This window comes from Pristis pectinata, chromosome 12 (genome assembly GCF_009764475.1).
Source record: "Pristis pectinata isolate sPriPec2 chromosome 12, sPriPec2.1.pri, whole genome shotgun sequence".
NCBI lineage: Eukaryota > Metazoa > Chordata > Chondrichthyes > Rhinopristiformes > Pristidae > Pristis > Pristis pectinata.
In genome coordinates this window covers 5,552,888-5,578,690 of record NC_067416.1, presented here as the reverse complement: position 1 = coordinate 5,578,690, position 25,803 = coordinate 5,552,888, and the positions used below count along the sequence as shown (strand labels likewise).

Sequence of the window (25,803 nt, the reverse complement as noted above, 5' to 3'; positions counted from 1 at the left end):
AATATTTGAGCTGTACACAAGTCAGGGTGATCATAACCTGGGGAAGGACCTATAATCAACGATTAGGATAGAAAATACCAAAATCTCTCAACCCTCTCAATTAACAAAGTTTTACTAACTGACCAGTGCCTCATTCTAAATGGCTGTGACACTTTTTAGTTCTAGCCTCTTCCACAAGGGAAAAAAAAACATCCTCCCAGCATCTGCTCTGATCAAAAAAAATCACCATGCCAAAACCTACAGGTGCTAGAAATCTGAAATAAAACACAAAATATAGATCAGGTAGCATCTGTAGGGAATAAAAACTTGTACTGGTAACCTTTCCTCTGAATTATGTCAAGTCTGTTAAGAATTTTATTTCATTGTGAGCACCTCATTGAATTATAAACTTCTGAATTGTATGGAATATAATCCTGGTCTTTATGTCCACCTGGGAGACCTCCTCCTCCCAAGAAGTAGTCTAGAGGACGTTTGTTGAAACCTCTCTTTGACAAGTGCATCCTTTGGGTAAAGGGTCCGCAACTACTTCATTATTCCTTTCGTTTTGCACAATTTATTTTGTAATTTATAGCAATTTTTATGTCTTCAAACTGTACTGCTGCCGCAAAACAACATATTTCACAACACATAAGAGAGCAATAATAAACCTGATTCTGATTCTGAACTACACTGTACTCAACATGTGGTTTTACCAAGGCCTTTATAGTAACAGCAAGACTTCTTTACTTTCATACTCCAATCCTTTTGAGGTAAACCAGTTTAGTTATCTCTGTAAATGGATTGTTGCACTTGTGTGTTAACTTTCTGTGATCCGTGTTCAGAATGCCAGCATTTCCCCGTCTCTCACTATTTGAAAATTATTTGCTTTTCTGATTTCAAACCATAGTGGGTAACATCTCCACATGTTCTATCAGTCACTTTCTTGGCCAGTTACTTATCACAGCCAGTTACACATCACAGAAACAGGCCCTTTGACCCACTACGAATGTCCTGGCCTTCAAGTACCAATCTTTACTAGTCCCATTTTCCACCATTAGCCTTCCCTGCATGGCATTTCAAGTGTTCGTCTATGTACTGAAATGTGTTGTGAGACTGCAGTGACCCCCATGTTACAGCAGTTTGATTCTGCTCACTAGCATATTTTGACCATAACTTCATTTGTGGAAGTTTGTTGACCTAATTTTTGGCTGGTTCAGCAGCACCTTAGTTTTGGTATTCTCATTTACATATCCAACCAGCACCTCCCTCCTCCCAATCCCCAATCTCCCCCAGGCCCCCAACTTTATGATATCTCTGCACTTCAATTCTGCCCTCTTGTGAGTACCCTGTGTCCCTCACCCCATCAAACGGTTTCTAAAGTGGTGGCACTGAAATTGTATCCAGAGTGACAATCTAAACTTAACCCACGTTCGACAGAACAGAATAAAAGGAGGCTTACTCTGTATCTAACCTGTGGCTGTCTCTGCCCTGGGACCGTACAGTGTAGTCAAGTTAAGTTTATTGTCATGTGCACAAGTGCGGTGAGGTACGGGTACAATGAAAAACTTGCCTGCAGCAGCATCACAGGCACGTAGGTACGGACAACACACAGAACATAACTTATACCAGAAAGCAGTAGTGCAAGAGGTGGTCCATAGTATTCCGTTGCTGAGGTAGGATTAGGGTTGTGCAGGTCGGTTCAATAACCTGATGGTTGTTGGAGTCGTAGAAGCATACAGCACAGAAACGGACTCTTCAGCCCGCTGAGTTCACACTGGCCATCAAGCACCCATTTGTACTAATCCCATTGTATTCTCCCTACATTCCCATCAACTTCCTTCAGATTCTTCTGCCTGTCTACACATTAAGAGGCAGTTTGCAGCAGCCAATTAACCTACTAATCTGCACATGATTAGGATGTGGGAAGAAAGTGGCGCATCCACAGGAAACCCACGTGGTCACAGGGAGAACATGCAAACTCCCTTCTGACAATACCGGAGGTCAGGATTAAATCCGGGTTGCTGGAGCTGTGAGGCAGCAGCACTACTAGCTGAACCACTGTGCCACCTAAACTCTGTATCTAACCTGTGCTTTCCTTCCCTGGGAGTGGGTGGTGGATCAGAGTCGAGGGAGTTTTATCTGTTTCTAACTTCTGACCCCACTGAGTCTTTTTGGTGAGAAAACTCTGTAAATATTCAGTGCTGTACCTGTTGATGGGTGCTCTAGAGGGAGCCTTAATCTGTATTCTTTTCACAAACATTGATCCCATTCACCTTGATAAACACAAATCATGTTTCTTAAATAAGATTGGTGAGTACGAATGTCCTTGTGGGAGGTTTACTGGCTCTTATCCCAGCTCTGACAGCTGACAGCACAGACTGAATTCCATTATATTTCTTTAATCTATTTTGTGGGGATACTCAAGTACAAGGGAACAGAAATTCGAACTCAATTTACTGACATGATTAAAATTAATCTGAATATTCAGCTTTCATGATAGCTGTTAGATACAGTTTTTGAGTGAAGGGATAATGCCTCTTGTGTGACTGACAGGGTCAGGAATCATTCTATTAGTATTCAATACATTTTATGGGTTCCCTTTGATGTTTTGCATTAAGTAGGCAACAGCACAGATTCGCTGTGATATAAATGTTTTTCTTTCATTGTGACATTTATTTCTGTATAAACAGCGCTGTTAAATAAAAGGGAGACTTGAATTTAAATGGGGCCTTTCAAGACATCCCAAAGTGCATTGCATTCGATAAAGCACTTCTGAGTGTAGTGTTGTTGGAAATGTGGCATCTAATTACCATTCTTGTAGACAGCCATGTAATAATGATCAGGTAATCTGATTTGTGAGTGTCATTGACTGAAGGCTAAAGATTTCCACATTACTATTAGACGCTGCTTTTCTTCAAAATATTGGCTGTAGGATCTGAGCTGGGTTGGGATACAGTACCTTGTTTCAATGTCTCATGTAAGAATGTAGCATTCTCTGAACTGCGCTGGAAGTGCTTCAGAATGGAGAGAGATCTGAGTTGACAGTCTGACCTGGGGTTGGGTCAGGGCTGAGAGACCCAACTACTGAACAAATGAGAAATCAGTTCTGAAAATATTGAGTGACAAACAATCTGCTGGAGGAACACAGCGGGTCGAGCAGCGTCTGTCGAGGGGAAGGAATTGTCAACGTTTTGGGTTGAAACCGATCGTTGAGATTTTGGAGGCACAAGAAACCACAGATGCTGGAATCTGAAGCAGCACACAATCTGCTGGAGGAGCTCAGCGGTCGAGAATGGGAGGAATGGAATTGTCCTGATGCAGGGTTTCGACCTGAAACGTCAACAAACCTCCCCCCTCCCCAACAAATCATTTGTTGCTCCAGATTCCAGCATCTGCAATCTCTCATGTCTCATGAAATACTGAGGCTTTGATGGTACTGTGGACACTTACAGACCTCAGAACTACTGACGCTGCATCCCAGTCTGAGGGTGTTTGAGCAATTTTCCTTGCGCTTTGATAATCGACTGATTAGACAAGTGCTGGAAGTCTTACAAAAAAACTGCAGATGCTGGAAATCTGAAATAAAAACACAAAATGCAGGAAACACTCTGTAGGTCGGGCAGCATCTGTGAAGAGAGGAGAACAGTCCTGGAGCTGAAAGATTAAGTGCTTTGCTTTCCGGCCTGACTTGCTGAGTGTTTCCAGCATTTTCTGTTTTTATTAGAGCAATGCGGAGCCACACACATCAGTAAGTTCTGATCGGTCTGTTAGCAAGAACCAGAATTGCACTGAGCAATGAAAGGAGGCTATTCAGCCCCACAATCCTGTCTTACCATTCTGTTAGATCATGGCTACTCGGTACCTCCCCTCCCATCACCCAACCTTGCTCCGTATCCCTTGACCTGCAAACATCCATTGAACTCAGTCTGGCAGTTGACCCACAGCCCTTTAGAGAAGGCTGTCGGTATTTGTTTATTATTGTTATGTGTACCGAGACACAGTGAAAAGCTTTTGTTTGCATGCCATCCAGGCAGATCATGCCACTCATAAGAACATCAAATAAAAAGAAAAAAGGAATGCAGGATATAGTGATGCAGCCACAGAGAAAGTGCAGTGCAGGTAGACAAATAAAGTGTAAGGGCCACGACGAGGTAGGTTGGGAGATCGAGAGTTCATCTTCAGCATATGAGAAGTCTGCTCAAGAGCCTGATAACAGCCAGGTAGAAGCTATCCTTGAGCCATGTAATCAAGTTTTTGTATCTTCTGCCTAATGGGAGGGGGGAGAAGAGAGAATGGTATTGGTTTACTATTGTCGCTTGTACCGAGGTACAGTGAAAAGCTTGTCTTGCGTACTGATCGTATAGGTCAATTCATTACACAGTGCAGATACATTGGGTTAGTACAGAGTGCATTGAGGTAGGACAGGTAAAAACAATAACAGCACAGAGTAAAGTGTCACAGCTACAGAGAAAGTACAGTGCAATAAGGTGCAAGGTCACAACAAGGTAGATCGTGAGGTCATAGTCCATCTCATTGTATAAGGGAACTGTTCAATAGTCCTATCACAGTGGGGTAGAAGCTGTCCTTAAGTCTGGTGGTACGTGCCCTCAGGCTCCTGTATCTTCTACCCGATGGAAGAGGAGAGAAGAGAGAATGTCCCTGGTGGGTGGGGTCTTTGATTATGCTGGCTGCTTCACCAAGACAACGGGAGGTAAAGACAGAGTCCAAGGAGGGGAGGCTGGTGTCCGTGATGCGCTGGGCTATGTCCACAACTCTCTGCAGTTTCTTGCGGTCCTAGGCAGAGCAGTTGCCGTACCAAGCCGTGATATATCCAGATAGGAGTCAATGGGGGGGAGGCTGGTTTCCATGATGGACTGGGCTGTGTCTGCAACTCTCTGCAGTTTCTTTCCACTGCAGTTCAACTTTCCACTGCCCGCTCAGTTCTTACATCATTGTCATCTTCATCATCAGCAACATTTTTGACACAGGAATGAAAAGAATTATCTATGTGTTTCAGAATGTGGTTCGCAGTGCATAAACTACCTTGTCTGGAATGTGTCTAGTGCAGAGGCAGTCACGGGGAAGGAGAGGAATAGATTGTTTTAACTATAAGCAGTTCCAGGGAATGTCTGCCAACCTCATTAATAACCACAACAAAAGTTACAATGGTTATCACCGGTTGAAATAATAACTGCAGTGTCTTCAACATAGCGACGTGTCCCACCATGTTTCACTGGATTTAGTCTTGGCGTTGCCATGTATTCTGGTTTCCTGCCACATCCCAAAGATGTGTGGTAGGTTTGTTGGCTACTGTGAATTACCTCCTAATGTAGGTAAATAGGGAAAGGATCAAAATTCGACATCGAAACGTATATGGGAAAATTGAACCAGATGTCCTGATGGTTAATTGGAAGCATCTGAGAGGTATAAGGAAGAAATTCTAGACATTAGGGCACTGGCAATTGTAGGTACGGCTAGCTCTGATGGTGCTATTACATTCTAAGTGAACAAGATGCCAGGATTAGAGGGACCAAGAGATCCTGGATCACGCTAGGACTGGAGGAGATTCCAGAGATAGGGAGGAGTGAGGCATGGGGAGACTTTCAAAAATACATGTGTGAAATGCTAAATTCAAGGTGTGGCTTAGCAGAAAGCCTCTGCAGGTCCGGGAGCGCAGGACTGATGGGTGAATGAAAAAGATGTGTGGGGTATTTAAGACGGGCGGGAGAGGTTCTCTATTTATTTAGGCACTGGTTTGCCCCTGGCCAAGTGATAGACTACAACACTGACAGCCAGGAAAAACTGAATTGGTTGATCGGCCTACTCCATGCACCATGATGGCCAGAGCAGTGTGACAATGCATTCCCTCTCTCTACGTCTATCACATGTCAGAATCAGGTTTATTATTACTGACATATGTCGTGAAATGTGTTGTTTAGCGGCTGCAATATAGTGCAAGACTTAGAGACATGAAAATTACTAGAAGTTGCAAAAATAAATAAGTAGTGCAAAAGAGGAATAATGAGGTAGTGTTCATGGGTTCATGGACTGTTCAGAAATCTGATGGCGGAGGGGATGAAGCTGTTCCTGAATCGTTGAATGTGGGTCTTCAGGATCCTGTACCTTCTCCCCGATGATAGTTACATGAAGAGGACATGTCCCAGGTGGTGAGGCTCCTTAATGATGGATGCCACCTTTCTGAGGCACTGGCTCTTGATGTTCTTGATGGTGGGGAGGGTTGTGCCCATGATGGGAACTGACTGAGTCTACAACCCGCTGCAGCTTCCTTCAATCCTGCACATTGGAGCCTCCATACACTGCAGGCGGTGATGCAACCAAGCAGAATGCTCTCCACCGTACATCTGTAGAAATTTGCAAGAATCCTTTAGTGACATACCAAATTTTCTCAAACTCCTAATGAAATATTCTTGTCATGCAGTAAACAAAGAACACGGAGAATAATTCCATGAGAACTACAGGATAAATACCCTGGCAAATTCCCTGTGACCACCTCTGGTATTGGAGGTGCCCAGTGGTTACATGGGCATGGAGTTGCTGAGGGATGTTTGACTATGGTTGTGGAGCTGGAGACAGAAATGAGCATGGTGGATAGTTGACTCCAGTCTGAAGTTGTACTCTCGGGAAGAGGTGAGGAAGGGTGGCGTAGTGGTGCAGCAGTTAGTTCTGCTGCCTCACAGCTCCAGAGACCCCAGTTTGATCCTCTCATCTGGTGCTGTCTGCGCGGAGTTCGCACATTCCCACTGTCACCTCCTGGGATTTTCCAGTGCTCCGGCTTCCTCCTATATCCCAAAGACGTGTCGTTAGATCCGTTCACTACTGTGAATTTACCCCTTAACATAAATAAAAGGCAAAACAATCAAAAGGAGCGTTGCTGAGTGTGGGACTAAGTTGCAGGGGCTACAGGGAAATAAGGTGGGGAGAATGGGGCTGTAAGGATTGGTCCCTGGGAGCCAGCATGGACCCAATGGGCCAAATGGCCTCTAGTGTTTTACGAAGTGAGTCGGTCGCCTTACATCGGGTGAGCCAGAAGTTGTGGAATCTCATACAGCAACTGGCGCTGCATGGGTTAGTGTACATTTCACAGTCTTCCACATTAAGACTAGCAATTTTCTTTCGGTTTATCAACAACAGCCAGTAATCCGTTGGCAAAAGACATCCTCCGAGAACGAGCTTAGCAGATCAAAAAGAGAAGTGGCACAGCTTCTCAGAAGTGTTGTTGCAGGCTGATGCTCGCCTGTGTAGTTCTTCCAGTAAGGGTTATAATAAGCATTTGTCTCCACTTCCTGGTTTAATCTGTTCTCTGCTTATTCCCAAGATGCAGTCAGTGAAACATTTATTAAGGCTGTTCCCCAATCATTTTACCAGCTTTCTCCTACACATAATTTTCACTTTGAAGTCTTGTTGATTTCATTAAGTTTTAAATTTCCTCCCCATTCCGTCTGCAAGTCTGTCTGACCCAGGTCATCGTTGCTCATTGTGACCCAAAATCCTGTCGGCTCACAGCAGAGCACTTAACATTGCAATGGCATCGAGAAGAAAGGGCTTGCATTTATTTGGCACCTTTCACCGCCTCAGGATACCCCCTCAGAGCATTTTGTAGCTGTGAAAGATGGCAGCAAGTTTGCACACAGCAAGATCCCACAAATAGCCACTTGATAACAACCAGATCATCTGCCTTTAGACGGTGGTTGAGGGAAAAATGTTGGTCAGGATTTTGGGGCCACATTTACTCCAGTGGCCTGAGGTGAGGTAAAGTTCTCTGTGTTTGACAGAAGTTGGGCCATTGTAATACTCATACTACATTGAGTCACGGAGTGATACAGCATGGAAGCAGGCCCTTCAGCCCATCATGTCTATGCCAACCATTAAGTACCCATCTATACTTATCTCATTTACTGACATTTGGTCCACAGCCTACTCTGTCTTCACAATTCACGTGGTCATCCAGATGCTTCTTAAATGCTGTGAGAGTGTCTGTGTATGAAATTATGAGGGGCATAGATAGGGTGAATGCGCACAGTCTTTTTCCCAGAGTTGGAGAATCAAGAATTGGAGGGCAGAGGTTTAAGGTGAGAGGAGAAAGATTTAATAGGAACCTGAGGGACAACCTTTTCACTCAGAGGGTGGACCATATACGAAGTGAGCTGCCAGAGGCAATGGTGGAGGCAGGTACATTAACAACATTTAAAAGGTACTTGGACAGGTACATGGATAGAAAAGGTTTAGAGGGATATGGGCCAAACACGGGTAAATGGGACTAGCTTAGATGGGAATCTTGGTCGGCATGGACCAGTTGGGCCAAAGGGCCTGTTTCTGTGCTGTATGACTCTGCCTCCACCATCTCCTCAGGTTACAGCTACCCTCTGGATGAATACAATCTTCCCAGGACCATCTACAGCATTATAGATGTAAGCCATTCAGTAACCTAATGCTGACATATCTCCTTGGTTATATTCACTGTGCCCTTCCTCTACCATTCATGTCCTTTCCCCAACGCCCTGCAAATTTTTCCTTTTCAGATATTTATCCAATTCCTTTTTGAAAGTTCCAGTTGAATCTGCTTCCATCAACCTTTAGATTCAGACCACTAACTTGTTGTATGTTTTTAATAAAATTCCACATTTCGCCTTTGGTTCTTTGGCCAGTCATTTTAAATCCGTGAACTCTGGCTTTTATCCTTCAAGCTAATGGAAACATTTTCTCTTTACATGCACCACCAAGTAATTTTGATCACCTCCATTGAACCCTTTAACGTTCTCTGCTCTAAAAAAAAGTTCTCAGCATCTCTTGACTCTGCATATCTGAAGTTCCTTGTCCATGAGGTACTCCTTTATGTTAAATTCCTCTAAAAGCTTTGTTCAATTTGGCATAACATTCAACAGCTTTATGGTCTTATAAATGCTTGCACCAGTGCCTCCAACGTTCTGTTGTAACTTTCCCTGTCTTGTTTTGTTTCATTGATAATCCTGGTCTTGGCGTTCTTAGTGCTGGAAGGAAGGGTTAGGTTGGATAGGTTGTTTTTTGATTGGCAAGGGCCTAATGGCCTCATTCCATTATTGTAAATGTTCCACGATTCCCAGTAACCTCATACTATTGATTTTCTCGCTTTGTTACCCCTTGCCCTCTGAGGAGAGATTTTGTAAAATGAACTTAAATTCACTGGAGTTTACAAAAATGAAAAGTGACCTCATTCAGACATAGCAGCTTCTAAGAGGATTGTCAAGAGATGCTCTCCACTTTGGGAACTCTGGAGGTGTTGGGCAAATTCTGAGGATATAGGAGATTGCTGAGAAATATCTTTATTCAGAGGGGTGTAGTTTGGAATGCTCTCCCTCAAAGCTGTGGGTGTTCAATCATTGAGCACGTTCAAAGTTGAGACAGACAGACTTTTGGGTGAACCAAAGGCTGTGAGAATTGGGCAGGAGAATAGTCTTGGAGAGTGGGAGCAGCCATGGACTTGGTGATTAGCAGAGTAGGCAGGAGGGACCGTCGAGCTGACTGCTGTTCCTATTGTTCTTCCTCTTTCACACCACAGACTTTGGACAGTTGTCCACTGACACCCAAACACCAGTTCTCATTTTACTCTGCCCAGCACTGAGGTCCTCCCTTCTTCAACCTCCCCATCTGTTTCTCCTTCGAGATGCTCCTTAAAACCCTCCTGTGACCAAGCTCTTGCACACCTGCCCTAATTTTCTTGCAAGACTTGCTGTCACATGGTGTTAATAATCACTCCTGTGCATTGCTTTGGGAAGTTCTAAGATGTTAAGGGTGATATGGAATAGCAAGTTGCTGTTGATACGTGTCTTGGTTCCTGAAAATGGGATGAGTACACGATACATAAAAAGTATATTTAGTCTGTGGAGCCTGGTATGGAGACTCCAATGCACAGGATTACAAGAGGCTGCAGAGGGATGTAGACTCAGCCAGCTCCATCGCGGGTACAACCCTCCCCACCATCGAGGAAATCTTCAAGAGGCAGTACCTCAAAAAAAATGGCATCCATCACTGTGGACCTTCACCATCCGGGACATGCCCTCTTCTCATTACCACCATCAGGGAGGAGGTACAGGAGCCTGAAGACCCACACTCAACAATTTAGGAACAGCTTCTTCCCCTCCGCCATCAGATTTCTGAACGGTCCATGAACACTACCTCGTTATTCCTTTTTTTGCACTATATATTTATTTTGTAATTTGTGGTAATTTTATGTCTTTGCACTGTACTGCTGCTGCAAAACTACGAAGTTCACGTCATATCAGTGATAATAAATCTGATTCTGATCTGATTCTGAAATGAGAGGGTAAAATGCCCCTTGGTCATTAAGTGAACAGTCCTGTACCTCTGGCCTGAACCTGCCCTCTCTGAGAATTGCTGTCTTGTTACAGTATCTTGTCTTAGTGTTTTAAGTTAAAAGAGAGCAGTTGACGCAGCAAGCTGGCTGGATAATCTAATCCAAGCAAGCTGGCTTTGCATTCAGCATGCTCCAATCTGTATAAAGTGGTTGCTGCATTGATTGCTTCCAGTTCTCCCCTCCTGTGGAGTCCTGCACTTGCTGCATTCAGCTTTATCAACAAGCTTTTGCCATCTTCCACCACTGTAAGTGTCATGAACATTATTAAATTAAATTTAACATTGAGCCACTTTAGGGGTTGCTTGGAGGAGATCACTAAAAGCTCAATCAAAGAGACAGCTTTTAAAGGCCATCCTAAAGGAGGAAAGTTTTAGGGAGGAATTTCTGAAATAAGCCTTGGCACCAGTGCATTGGAGGAAGATCAATTAATTGGCAATTGGTTTATTATTGTCACACGTACCAAAGTACAGTGAAAAGCTTTTGTCTGCATGCCATCCAGACAGATCATTCCATACATAAATACATCGAGGTAGTACAAAAGGAAAACAAAAGAGTGCAGAATGTAGCGTTACAGTTACAGAGAAAGTGCAGTGCGCAAAATGGGCAGAACCCTGAGATCTCAGAGCTGGAGGTGACCATACAGATAAAGGGGGAGACTGTGAGGAGGATTTGAACATAATGACAGGATTTTTTTTAATATTGAGGTGTTGCTTAGATTACATTAGATTAAAAGCATTAGATTAATTCTTTGGTCATATCTTGATATACCTTTTGTTTTGTTATCAGAGTAACAAATGTCTATCCTGATCACAGGGTCTTTGGATGTGCCCTGATGTACTTAAAGCGATATGGAAATTAAGGGAGATGGGGTTCATGTAAGGAAGAAGCACTGAAGTAAAAGATCAGCCACGATCTTGTTGAATGGCAGGACAGGTATGAGGGGACGAATGGCTTGGTCTCACTCAAACCTCTTGCTTTGCACGTGTGGATATCTGAGAGTTCTGACAAAGGGTCTTTGACCTGAAATGTTGAGTCTGTTTCTCTTTCCACAGATGCTGTCTGACCTGCTGCATGTCTCCAGCATTTTCTGTTTTTATTTTATGATATAACTGGAGTCACACACAGGCATGCACTTATGCACTGGAACATGTGTGCATGTTCACACAAAGCCATAGTCTCCAATGTACATGCATAAATGTGTGTTTCTACATGCATGCACACACAAATTCATCTGCACATACGCAGAGGCATGCACACACCAGGCACACGCACTCATGGCGGCACGGTAATGTAGCAGTTAGCATAACGCTATTACAGTACCAGCAACCTGAGTTCAATTCCGCCCGCTGCCTGTAAGGAGTTTGTACGTCCTCGCTGTGTCTGTGTGGGTTTCCTCCGGGCGCTCCAGTTTCCTCCCACATTCCAAAGATGTTCAGGTTAGGAGCCGTGGGCATGCTATGTTGGCGCCAGAAGGGTGACAACACTTGTGGGCTGCCCCCAGCATATTCTTATCAACGCAAAAAGACGTATTTCACTGTGTGTTTCGATGTACGTGTGACTAATAAATAAATATCTTACCTTCATGCATACACTTCAATGTATTAACATGGATGCTCATTCAGACTCACATGCATGAGTGCATGGTACACACACACACACACACACACACACACACACACACACATATGTATACCTACCTTATTAAACAAAATGAAATTTGACTTTCCTGTGCTTTATTATAAATGATTGAAGTTCTTCAGTGGAGGTCCACGTCTCAGACTGCTTCAGGTTGGAAAATGTAGCAAAGACCTGCTGAAGCAGGAGTTGGTGGTCAAGCAACGTAAAGCTTAGATTTTAACAACCTGAATGTCGTATGAAAGAGGAGAGAGTGGGAGCAGGGTCAGTGGTCCTGGTAAACGTTAGATTTGCAATTGATGCGATGGTGTGAACATAGGAAGGGGGTGTAAGCCAGCGTATGTGGTGCTTTGGAGGAGTACTGATCTATTAACGACAACACCGTGCTTGTTTTTGTCCACTGTTGTACCTGGGCATTACTGGAAAAGCCAGCATTTATTCCCCATCCCTAATTGCCTCTGAGAGAATGGTAGTGAGCTGCCCACTTCAACTGCTGCAGTCCTTGTGGTTCGGGTTCTGCATTTTTATAGTGCCTTCATGGTCATCCCAAAGCACCTCGCAGCCAATGAGTTACTTTTGAAATGCAGTAATGTAGGGAATGTAGTGGTACAGAGCAAGCTCCCAGTGTGATAATAACCAGACAGTCTGACTCTGTGACGTTGACTGAGAGAAGAATTCTGGCCGAGTCAACCTTTCAACTTTATGGGATCTTTTCTGACCATCTAGAGGAGCAGCAGGTGTCTCTCGAAAGCCAATGTCAACAGCCAATGCAGCATTCCTTTAGTAAAGCTCACTAGGGTGAGTATGTTCCTGAATATTCCCTATTCTTGTTTGGAGGCCTGTGATGGTGTAGTGGTTAAGTTGCAGACTAACTAATTTTTCACTGTAGCTTGGTACATATGACAATAATAAACCAATTTACCATTGACATGCTACATGAATTTAAACTGAAGTAATTAATTAACTCTAGAACTAAAAGCTCATGGAACTAGGGATTAGAACCTGCTCTCCTTACCCAGTCTGGTCCATCTTCTTAGGCAGCTCCTTGGGATTGAGGGCGGCTTGTTTCCACGCTGGTTCTTTGGTCCTGAGGTAGCTGATGAAGTCAAAGTGGGAACCGTAGACTCTACCGCAGGTGGGACAGGAGCAGGTGGGTGGGTCGCTTTGGAGGTGGTTTACCAGTCTGGCCTATGCTTACCCAATGCGGTTGGCTCCTATCTACCCTCTGAAATGGCCAAGCAAGTCACAAAGCTTAGGAGGCAATTAGGAATGAGCATTGCCTTCAATGAATTAAAGAAGAAAAATGATTAAAAACCAGATGTAAGTAGACTCTTTGCTGTTAATCCTTCAACTGAGCATTCAGTGCCTGGGACTTGAATTTGGCTCAATTCCAGTCAATAAGTCACAAATGGAAGGGATAATTTTGAAATTCTGCCACGCACTCTCTTGAGGCATCTTTGCTCAGGAATGAGTCAATTCCAGTCACTAACATTAGTGACCTTCACCCATATCCATTTATAAGAAAATAAATAGGCAGGATTTATCACAGAAGCAATTAGGATTATACATCCTGCAGCTTAAGTAAAGTGACTGATACTCTTAGAGCACTCTTACATTAGCAGTTACAGAGGGGACCCAGCGCAAATGTCACAGTCTCTGAGCATTGCAGATTTAACACTTATCATCCATTGGGTGGCATTCAGATAGATTTAAGGTTCCTTTCCCTCTTCCAAAGCTTGAGTACAAAGTCCTGGCTGACGATCTCAGCTCAGTGCTGATGGTGGGTGACAGTGTTCTTGAAAGGCAACCAAGGAGAAAGACCTGTGTTCCTCAAGGAGCTTGTGCTTCTGCAGGTTAATCTCAGGACATCCCAAGTCCTTCACAGCCAATGAAGTATTTTGAAAATGCACTTACCTTTGTAGTATAGGGTTTTATTTTAATTTGCCCACACGATGTGGTCGTCACTGGCAAGTCCGCCATTCCTTGCCCATCCCTTGTTCTTCCGTGAACTGAGTGGTTTGTTGAGTCAATTTGAACAGCATTTAAGACTCAACAACATTGGTGGGTCTGCAGTCACATATACGGCTGACCAAGTAAGATGACACTTTGCCTGAATGACATTAATAAACTGTTGTTTTAAAATCTGATTACTGATATAAACTTTTAAATTCCAGATTATTTAATTATTTGAATTTAAATTCCTCAGTTAGTCAGGTGGGATTCAAACCTGTCATGAAGGTGTTGACTGTTACAGGGTAGGGTGTCTTCATTAACCTTGATCTGGCTGGTAAATCTTCATGTACAACCCCTAACTTTGCATTGCTCCTTCCACAGTCAACATGTAGAATGGATGGCAGTCATAAGGAATGCTGCTTGGTTTTCCTACCTTGCCTTGGGGAACTGGGATAACCAAAACAGACATTAATTATCTAGGTGTGCTGTGAATTAGCCTTTGATCATTCAGGTAGAGCCACATGTTGTTGCAGTCACACATGGAGGCACTGGGAGAGCAGCCACTCTGTTCTGACCGTGATTATATCGCCTCCATGTTATTAGCCCACACTGGGACACCATGGTGTGCAGAGTCATAGCGTTTTACAGCACGGAAACAAGCCCTTTGGCTCAACTTGTCCATGCTGACCAAGATGTCTATCCAAGCTAGTCGCATTTGCCTGTATCCCTCTAAGCCTTTTCTATCCATGTACCTGTCCAAATATTTTTAAAATATTGTAATTATATCCATCTTAAAGGCATTAAAGGTTTACTTTGCTGATTTAAAAGAAAATCCTTCATTACTGTAGATCCTTTCGCAACCTTAAACCAACCAGTGTGCTTTACAGTCAATGGAAATGGATGGAAGCTTGGTGTTAGGAAGCCGTTCTGAATAAGTGAGCATCTCAGAGTTGGGGGGGGGGGGGGGGGGGGGGGGGGGGGGGATACTCATCTTGCCAGACTCCAGGCATGTAGTAATGTAGCTTGCAGACCCCAGAAGTGAAGTCAACAGTTTGCAAACATTCAGCTCCTCATCTATTCTGGCAATTCACCCACCTTTGCTCCAGGTGCAAAGCTCTGTCGTCTGTACTTTACAGCATCAACCTGACCTAACTGAAGCACTTGCTGAGAAGGGAGCCTGTGTTGTGAAGCTCTCCTCCTAGGACAGCTCTTCATCTCAGGAATCATTACAGTGAACTTATTGTGCATGTATACCTCTCACTACATAAGGGACAAAAACTGAATATTTTTCACCAGCTGTAGTCTGACCATTGCTCTGTACAGCTGTAGCAAGACTATCCTACTTTTATACAGCTCCCTTTGCAATAAACGCCAATATTCATTTGCCTTTTTAGTTATCTGCTTCACCAAACTTTGTGTGACATGTACCAGGTTATCCAGATCCCTTCTACAATAGCATTCAGTAGTCTCCCTCTGTTTAAACAATGGTTTGTTTACCGATTCTTCTTCCTAAGATGTATAACCTCACATTTTCCTACATTATATCCCATCTGCCAAATTTTTGCCCACAACTTTTGCCCACAACAAAATGTTTTTATATACCCTGGCCCTTTCTCCATTTCGTTAACATAGATTGTAAATGGTTGAGGTCCCACCATTGATCCCTGCGGCATCCCATTAGTTACAGCTTGCCAGCCTGATGCTGACGCTCTGTTTTCTGTCAGTTAACTAATCCTCATGCATTAACCTCAGCTCCATGAGTTCTGACCTCGTGCAGTAACTTTTTATCTGGCACCTTGTCAACTCTCTTAATATCTCCTTATGTGGCTTGGTGTCAAACTTCATTTGAAAATACCCCTCTGAAACATCTTGGGACACTCATATAAATCTAAATTGTTGTGAATAATTAGAACCATTTTACTTAATCATGTTTTCACTTTCTTGATAGTTTTGTGCCTATTTTTGCATGACACAACTGTATCTCTGAATGTCTTGGATAACTCTATGCTTCAGGGGAACTGAAGACAGCTCCAATTACTGAGTTCCCTAGACAGGACGCTGCGCATTATGGGACTGTACTCAGCAGTCTTGTTAGTAGCTCGTTATTTTCATGAAACGGTGAAGTTGAAGCGAAGGCAGGCCGATGAGCAGTGGATTTTATTATCGACCAAGCAGGCCACTAGCCCAGGTATCCAGGAGCTATGTATTTAGTTAGCACTGTAAAGAGAAGTGTTGATAATGGGACCTGACAGGCTTCCTGGGCACTTGCACACCTAATTGTCATTGATTCTTTCTTTTACCAAAAAAAGACTTGAATTTCTGTTGAACCTTTCACAATCTCAGGAGGCCCAAAGCCACTGAAGCTCTTTTTTAAAATGTAGCCACTATTGCAGTGTAGGAAGTGCAGAAGTAACCTTGTGAACAACAGGCTCCTGTTAACAGCCAAGTAACAATGACCAATGGTCATCTGTTGAAGTTAGTGGACAGATTCTTCTGCATTAAAAAATCTTTTGCTGCCATGTGAGAAAAGAGATGCGGGACTCAGTTTAATGTTTTATCTGATAGCACCTTCCACAATGCAGCACTCCCTCAGTTCTGCACTGGTGTGTAAGCCTAGACTTTTCTGCTCAGAACCCTGCAGTAGGGCTTGAACTCATTAGGCCACTAAAGAGCATTCAGGACTGTAAACAGCTGTACAAGACCAGCAAGCTTGCTCTTTCTTCAAAGCTCAATCCCAGATCACCATATCACTCAATCCCATCTCATTCCAGCAAAACGTCTCAATGATGGCGTAACGCTATTACAGCACCAGCGACCCAGGTTCAATTCCGGCCGCTGCCTGTAAGGAGTTTGTACGTTCTCCCCGTGTCTGCATGGGTTTCCTCCGGGTGCTCCAGTTTCCTCCCATATTCCAAAGACGTAGGGGTTAGGAAGTTGTGGGCGTGCTATGTTGGCGCCTGAAGGGTGGCGACACTTGTGGGCTGCTCCCAGAACACTCTACGCAAAAGATGCATTTCACTGTGTGTTTCGATGTACATGTGACTAATAAAGATATCTTATCTTAGATTTATTCAACATCCTGTTTTGTGGCATTTTTTCACATCATACATTTTGTCCAAATTCGCTTTTCTTTGAGATTCCAATCTCTATACCATTTTGTTTGATTCTTTAAAATTCTTAATTTAAAACACAATGTTCCCCTCTCATTTATATCTTTGTGTAGTTCACAGGAACTAGATTTCATTTATTGTCCATCCTTAATACCCTAAATTCTTAATTGTCATGTGTGATGGCATCATGATATAGGGTGATGATGTCACAGCAAGGACAATAATGTGCTGAAGGGGGTCTTGATAAGTGATGTCACACGGGGGGAATGGGCCCTAAAAAAATAACCGTTTCCAAACTGCTGCACGTTTTAGTTTCAAAGCATAAAACCACATCCTGGTGAAAATATTTTGTGCAGCTATTTGGGATGTCATATTCTTTATGAATCTTATGTTCCTTTAATATGTGACATAAGACTTACATTTCTCTAGTACCACTCACATCCCTTTCAGAATGTCCTAAGTCACTTTACACGTGCCTTACTTTTGAACTGCTGTAATATAGTTTATTAACTTAACAGTGCAACCGTAATATACTTTGAATAGAGTGGGAAGTTGTATTTCAAGGTCGATTTTGGTTCTGATGAAGGGTCTCAGACCTGAATTGTTGCCTTTGTTTCTCTCCACAGATGCTGCCTTATCTGCTGAGTGTTCCCACCATTTCCTGTTTTTGTTTTATATCGTTCGGGTCTGCCATCGATCTTTGCTCCATTATATTGCTCTCCCTTCTTTCTCCCAACTTATAACCATGCTCATCCTGCCCATGCTCCCATCTCCCACTCCTCTCTGTGTTTGAATCAAACCCTTCGGGTCATTATCTCATCCATCTGAATCACCTATAGGATTTCTTTCACTCATTTCTCCCCACACAGAGTTTGTGTTCAGACAAAGCCTGCGTCCAGCTCATTTATCCCCAAACCATCTCCCATCTTCTGTCTTGCAATTTGGAGTGATTATAGTTTTGGAGCTGGTTTTATAACTTTCTACTTGGGTAACTAGCTAAGTCAAAGTCGAGTTTATTGTCACATGCACAAGTCCATGTGTGCACAGGTGCAATGAAAAACTTACTTGCAGCAGCATCACAGGCACACAGCATCAGATAAGTAGCATTCACAAGAAAAACATAAACATAAATTATACACAATTTTTACAAGAAAGAACATAGTTAGAACAAAAAAAAAGTACATTTTAGTGCAAAGTGGTCACAGTGGTTGTGATTAGGATTTTGCCAGTTGGTTCAAGAACCAAATGGTTGAAGGGAAGGTGATGTGGGACTTCAGGCTTCTGTACGTACTGTCCATGATAGCTGTGAAAAGATAGTATGGCCCAGATGGTGGGGATCTTGATGATAGATGTTGCCTTCTTGATGTATTGGGCTGAGTCCACTACTCTCTGCAGCTTCTTACATTGCTGCACATTCAGATTGCCGTACCAGACCATGATGCAAACCAGTCAGGATACGTTCAACAGTACATGTGTAGGAGTTTTGTTATAGTGTTCTGTGATGAGCCGAACCTCCTTAACCTCCTGAAGAAAGACATCAGTTAAGCCACCAGTTGGTTTGATTACATGAAGCAATCTTTGAATGCATTTAAAGGGGAAATCATGCAAGCACAAATGAGCAGGGGTTGAAGTATGCACAAAATGGGGGAGCTATAGATTGGAGGAGGCTCAAACACCAGGTCGGATGTGGAGAAACCAGAGACTGCAGGTGCTGGAACCTGGAGCAACACACAATCTGCTGGAGGAACTCAGCGGGTCGAGCAGCATCTGTGGGAGGAAAGGAATTGTCGATTTTTCGGGTTGGAATCCTGCTTATCTCCCTCCAGCAGCTGTCTCCAACTTTCCCCCCTCCCGTCCCCCCCATCACACTCCATCTGCCTCTCAATTGTTTTTCTCTCCCTCTCTGTCTGCCTACATCTATCATCCACCTGCCACTGTCTCCCAGCTGCACCCCCACTCCCCTACCTGACACAACCTGCCTGCCATCTTCCCTCTCCACTGTCCACCTCCCCCTCTCCTCGTTATACCGGCCATCTTCCCTCTCCACTCTCAGTCCTGATACAGGATTTTGACTGGACATGTCACTATTCCTTCTCCTCCCCACAGATGCTGCTCGACCCGCTGTGTTCCTCCAGCAGATAGTTTGCTTCACTAGCTTGGACATGTTGGTCCAAGTGGCCTCTTTCTATAATGTAATTTAAACATATATCATAAAGCTCCAAGTGACTAATGAAAAACACGATGATGCTGGAGGGACTCAGCAGGCCAGGCAGCATCCGTGGAGAAAAGCAGGCAGTCAACGTTTCGGGTCAGGACCCTTCTTCAGGACTGAAGATAGGAAAAGAGAAGACCAGTATACCGAACATGCTTCTTCTCGCCTTCCCTTTCCTAGCCTCTTTTTTTCTACCTTTTTTTCCCCTCCCTTTGACCCATCCCCCGGTGGATCTGCTCTCCCCTCCTCCCCCGCACCTGCCTAGTCACTATCTCTTACCTGCATCTACCTATCACCACCTTGTGCCCACCCCACCTCCCCTCTTTTGTCCACCTATTGCTGCTCTGTTTTTCCCTCCTATATATTGGGCTTCCCCTTTTCCTATCTTCAGTCCTGAAGAAGGATGTTGACCGCCTGCTTTTCTCCACAGATGCTGCCTGGCCTGCTGAGTTCCTCCAGTGTCATCGTGTTTTTCATCTAGATTCCAGCATCTGCAGTCCTTTGTTTCTCTAAGTGACTAAACCAATTGCAGCCACATTGATCTTTCCTCCCCCTTCTCCTTGCCTTGCTTGGGTCTGTGTGGATGGAGCCTTGGTGCCTCAGTGATGTGTGTGTCCTTTTCTCCAGGTGCTGGAGGTTGTGCGCTCCAACTATGACACACTGACCCTGAAGCTGCAGGACGGCTTGGACCAGTACGAGCGTTACTCAGAGCAGCCCAAAGAGGCAGCCTTCTTCAAAGAATTGGTAAGTGGGGAGCTGCCAGGGCACAGAGGAAACACCTTGCATATCTGCTGCCCTTTCAAGGTATCAGAACCTTCCAGGCTCCTTTCTAGCCAAGGAAGTAGACAAGTTTAGTCTGAAACTTGAACATATATCATTTGCAGTTCATGAGCAGCTAGCTAATTTGTGTTAATAATGTTGGTTGAAGGATGAATATTGGCTCCCTGCCCTTAATTGAAACAATCCCATGATGTCTTTTACATCCATCGGAGAGAGCAGATGCGAATTTGGGTTTACTTTGCACATAAAAGGTAACTCCCCTGACAATGCTGCATCACCCTGGTCCTGCACTGGAGTGTCAGCTTCAATATTTGTGCTCAAGTCTCTGGATTAGGAGTTGATCCCACAGCCTTTTTGGCTCAGAGGTGAGGAAGTTGCTCACTGAGCTTTATGAGATAGAGGAGAAGTACAGGCTAGAGTTACTGTAACCTGCCTCACCATTTTCTTAGAAATAGGATCAAGAACGAGTCATGTGACCCCTCATGCCTGCTCCACTACAATAAGAACACAGTGGATCTGATTTGGCCTTAGCTCCACACTTGTGCTTGTTCACCATTCCCCTATTGATCAGACATCTGTCTGTATTAGTCCTGAATATGCTCACTTACTCGGCTTCCACAGCTCTCTACGGTAGAGAATTCCAAAGGTTCCTGAGAGGAAATCCCTCCCCCATTTCTGACACATGAGCGACCCCTTTATCTGAAACTATACTCCCTGGTCCTGGATTTCGCCACAAGAGGAACTATCTTCTCTGTATCCACCTCGTCAAGCTCCCTCAGGTTTCAATATCTCTCACTCTTCCAAATTCCAATGAGTGTAGGCCCAAGCTTCCCTAGTAAACCTTCTTTAAACTGCTTCCAATGTGTGGCCTCAGTGGTGTCTCTACAGGTGAAGAAAGACTTCCCTACCTTCACCCTATCCCCTTTGCAAAATTACTGAACATTCTAGGACTTAAAGGATAACTTTCTGTTTCATGTATAAGGAGACCCAGATCACTCTCTATGTGACTACATTTTGTAATCTTTCTGCATTTAAACATGATTTCTACTTTTCTTCCTAACAAAGGGCGGCATGGTAGCGTAGCAGTTAGTGCGACGCTGTTATAGCACCAGTGATGGGGGTTCGATTCCCGTCACTGTCTGTAAGGAGTTTGTACGTTCTCCCGTGTCTGCATGGGTTTCCTCCGGGTGCTCCGGTTTCCTCCCACATTGCAAAGACGTACGGGTAGGTTAATTTGGGTTTAAAATGGGCGGCGCGGACTCGTTGGGCCGGAAGGGCCTGTTACCACACTGTAAATAAAATTTTTTTAAAAAGTGGATTACATTTCCCCACAGTGTGTCCATCCGCCAGATTTTCGCCTTACTGGCTTAACCTGTCTAAATCCCTTTGCAGAGCCTGTGTGCTGCTCACAACTTGTCTCCCCACCCATCTTTGTATCATCAGCAAATTTCACCCACAATCCACTCGATCCTTTCACCTAAGTGGTTAATGTAGATCATAAATAGTTAAGGCCTTGATCCCTGTGGACCCCACTAGTTACAATGTGCCTTCCTGAAAGTGGTCCATTTATCTAATCCTCTATCCATGCTAATACCTTACCTTCAGTGCATGACCCTCTTATCTGGAGTCTCCTGAAAATCCAAATACGTTTATTTATTCGTCCTTATCTGCTCTATTAGTTACATACTTAAACAAATGCAATAAATTTGTCAAACACAATTACTCTTTCATCAAACAAAGTTAACTCTGCTTCATGGTATTTGATTTTATTAGTATCTTGCTGCAATTCCTTAGTTTTTTTTAACAGTGTGGTAACAGGCCCTTCCAGCCCAACGAGTCTGCGCCGCCCATATTAAACCCAAATTAATCTACCCGTACGTCTTTGCAATGTGGGAGGAAACCGGAGCACCCGGAGGAAACCCATGCAGACACAGGGAGAATGTACAAACTCCTTACAGACAGCGACGGGAATTGAACCCCGATCGCTGGCGCTGTAATAGCGTTGCGCTAACCGCTATGCTGCCGTGCAATGGATTCCAAGACTTTCCCAGTGATGTCAGGCTAAATGACCTATAGTTTCTTCTACCTCATTATGTTATATTTATGGCTTTCCAGTCCACTGGGACCTTCAGAAGGGGACAAGCAATGAATCCACGATCTCTGCAGCCACCTCTTTTAATACCCTGAGATGCAGATACCAAGTCCAAGGGATTTATCAGCCTTTGGTCCAATCAGTTTGCCTCCTACCTTCGTCCAATTAATGTTTTTATTTCCTCCCTTCTGCCCCACATGTTGTAACTACTCCGATACTTTTAGCTTTTCCTGATTGATGATGAATACAAAGTATTTTCTGCCTATTATTTCCGTATTTCCCATTAATAATTTCCCAGTCTCATCCTCCAGTCTGAGCTGATTCCCTGGCAGCAAACAATCTACGAGAGAAACTGAATGGGTCAGGCAGCATCTATGGTGCGGTGGGGGGGGGGGGTGGCGCGGTTTGGTGGGGAAGATCAACAGTTCAGGTCGAAACTCTGCAGTAGGACCTGAGTCTTGAGTTCCTTCAGCACAAAGTTTGTTGCTCCAGATTCTGGCATCTGCAGTCTCAGCCAATTCTCTGTTGTTCGTGCAGGTCCGCTCCATCAGTCTTAACGTGAGGAAGAATCTTGCTGTGAACACCCTGAGCCAGGAGATATTGCTGAAAGAATTCTCCTCCATATCCTGAAACTGACTCCAGCTTGTCAACCCCCTCCCAAAGCACCAATATCTCCATTTCCTCTTCTTTCTCCTGGTGGATTACTGTGCATTGATTTACTCGTCAAAAGAACAATCGGATTGGCTTCCTGCGGTGTCTGTGACTGCCAGCTGTTTCGTTCGAACTTCTCCTAGACCCACCCCGTCTCCACAGCAGCAGAGAGGAACTCAGTGTCCCTGGGACTGGTCATTGAACCCCAGCTTACGTTCATCTCCTTTAGCTGCTCTCCGTGACGGTCTTCGTGGAGCTGAGGTGCAGTCACACCAGCTTGGCACCAACACGTGGTCACATTTCCCTGGCCGCCTGTCGATACCTATGTTCCCCTTTTGCTGGCTTCCTCTCTCCAGGTCAAGGGCGACTCTGTGGCTGGTTTCCGCAGCCTGGCAGGCACGAGGGTTTCTTGATGTGTTTGAGTTAAGCACAAGGAATATCGAAAATACTCATTAGTTCTGGCAGCATCCGTGGAGAGAGAAACATTTCAGGCCGATGACCTTCCATCAGTTTGAGCTAACAGTCCCACTTCTGACTTGCACCCAGCTCTCAGGGTAACCTAAATCGCAGGCTTACGAGGAAGTAAGTCCCCAACCTGGGAATGGATGCCTGACAGTCTCAGCTTAGTGATAGTTGCTCTCAGCTGACACCAGTATGCGACGGTCTGCTGTGAGCTGGAGTGATTTTATTTTTAATTTCTTTAGTGGTGATCCTTGTTTACTGCATTTTCTGCAAGCGGTGGTGGCTGGAAGGCAAGAGATTCGGCCTCTTGTCACCACAGCGTGGAGTGTGGTCTGAGAATAAAGAGTTGTGATGTACCACCTTTCTCGCACAGGGCCCCCTTTTCGATCCCACCGGGCGTGCGTTTGAGAGGCTGGAAGTGGGAGAGGGATGCAGCGGGCTCCGAGAGAGACGGGGGGGCGGGTCATCGCGCACGGTCGCGCCCGCGGCTTCCAGTCCACACGGATACAGCCAATCACAGTCGGGGAGCGTTAGGGAAGGTGCAGTCGACTGGTGGCTGGGTAGAACAGGTGTATCCTGCCGCCGACTGCTGTCCCGTGTTGGAGGGGGAAAGGATCGGGCCCCCACACCCCGCCTGTCCCAATGATGCACCCTGCCCACATTGGCAGCTGATCTTGCGGCTGTCAGAGGTGTAGGAGTGAACCTCCAAGTCCATGCCCTGATAGCTGGAGAGGATGGAGCCAATGTGGTTCAGTCTTCCGGGACAAAATCTGGGTTCCGTCGGTGGCTCAGTGACACCGCGGCTGTGCAGTTCCTCCTCTGAGGGGTCCCGACTGGAATCATTTTCTTTCTAAGTTCAGCAAAATAATACACTACTCGCTCTCTGGACAGACAACTGTGCTGGTGTACCTTGTACTCTGCTTTGCCTTGTAGCCTTTGCGTACATAAGTACATGGTGATAGGAACATTGGCCACTGGTTGTAGAGTCACAGAGTAATGCAATACAGAAGTAGGCCCTTTGGCCCAACTAGTTCATACTGAACATGGTGCCCACATAAACCAGTCCCATTTGCCCGTGTTTGGTCCATATCCCTCTAAACCTTTCCTATCCACGTACGTATCCAGATGTCTTTTAAATGTTGTTACTGTACCTGCCTCAACTACTTTCTCAATTCATATATGCACCATCCTCTGCATGAAGAAGTTCCTTTTAAATCTTTCACCCCTCACCTTAAACCTGTGCCCTCTAGTTTTTGGTTCCATTTTCCTGGGAAACAGACCTATCCATCCCCTCATGATTTTATACACCTCTATAAGGTCACCCATTAGTCTCCTACAGAATAAAGTCCCAGCCTGCCCAACCTCTCCCTATAACTCAGGCCCTGCAGTCCTGGCAACATCCTCGTAGATATTCTTTGCACACGTTCCAGCTTAATGACGTCCTTCCTATAACAGGGGTGACCAAAGCTGAACACAATGATCCAGGTGTGGTCTCACCAGTACAACTGCAACATGACGTCCCAACCCCAACTTGTAAACCTCAGCTTTCCTTTTGTATATGTTTCACACAACACATGGGGCACTTATTAACTGAACCATGCTAGGCCCTGGATATTGCTGCCTGGCTGTAAAAAGGTGAAGGACTTCCATTCCTAAAGCACCTTTCATTATCTCAAGATATCCCAAAGCACAGTGAAGGACTTCCTTTAAACTATACTCACTGTTGAGATCAGGGAAATGCGATCGGCAATGTGTGCACAGAAAGCCGCGGAAAGCAATGATGCGATGACAAGCAGATCATTTTATAGAAGTAGTTTTGCTCGAGGAAGCAGTGTCAGCCTCAGATGGTAGGAGCAACCCTTCTGAAGGTTGGCACCTCTGACAGTGAAGCAGCCGCTCAGCGTTGCACTGGGCCATCAGCCAAGGTTATCTGCTCAAGTCTATGGGGTCTGGCTTGAATCCACGACCACCTGACACTGAGCCAAGGCTGACACCACCCCACTCGGTGTCCATCCCTCGACTCGACGGGACACAAACGCACTCGTTTCAGACGTTAAGGATCCAAGCTCTTGTGAGGGTGGGCTGCAGGAGATTGGGAATGTGGACAGCTTCAGGCAAAGCTACTGATCTCATCAGCACTTCACAAGGTAAGCGTGCAAACCATGGAAGGCAATCTTGTTGTACTAACACACAGACGATCCACATTCCTATGAAAATAGTGGAAGCAGAAGGGCAGACAATGTCTGGACCAACGTAGACCATTTCTCCATTTCCCCCTTCGGACCATGATGTTGTACCAAACTAATTAGACCAATGACTTCTAACTAATCTAATCCGTCTTCCCCATACATTGACCACATCCTTCCCACCTCCACATATTCATGTGCCTACTTAAGAGTTTCTTAAATGCTCCTGTGCTATACCACCACCCCTGGCAGCACATTCCAGGCCCCCACCTGTGTAAAAAACCTGCCTCGCACATCTTTGAACTCTCCCCCGTCACCTTAAATACATGCCCTGTAGTACTAGACATTTGAATCCTGGGATAAAGATACTG

At 44.7% G+C, this 25,803-nt stretch overlaps 1 protein-coding gene across 2 annotated transcripts in view; it reads left to right on the top strand.

Moving 5' to 3' along the window:
• armh3 (armadillo like helical domain containing 3) overlaps window positions 1-23,607 on the top strand; it is a 151,034-nt gene extending 127,427 nt beyond the window's left edge. For both annotated transcript variants that reach the window (XM_052027108.1, XM_052027107.1), the window contains 2 exons: window positions 19,889-20,005; window positions 22,671-23,607. In XM_052027108.1, coding sequence (XP_051883068.1) covers window positions 19,889-20,005; window positions 22,671-22,763 — 210 coding nt within the window. In that variant the 3' untranslated portion in view covers window positions 22,764-23,607. The remainder of the gene's footprint in view (window positions 1-19,888; window positions 20,006-22,670) is intronic.
• The last annotated feature ends 2,196 nt before the right edge of the window (window positions 23,608-25,803 follow it).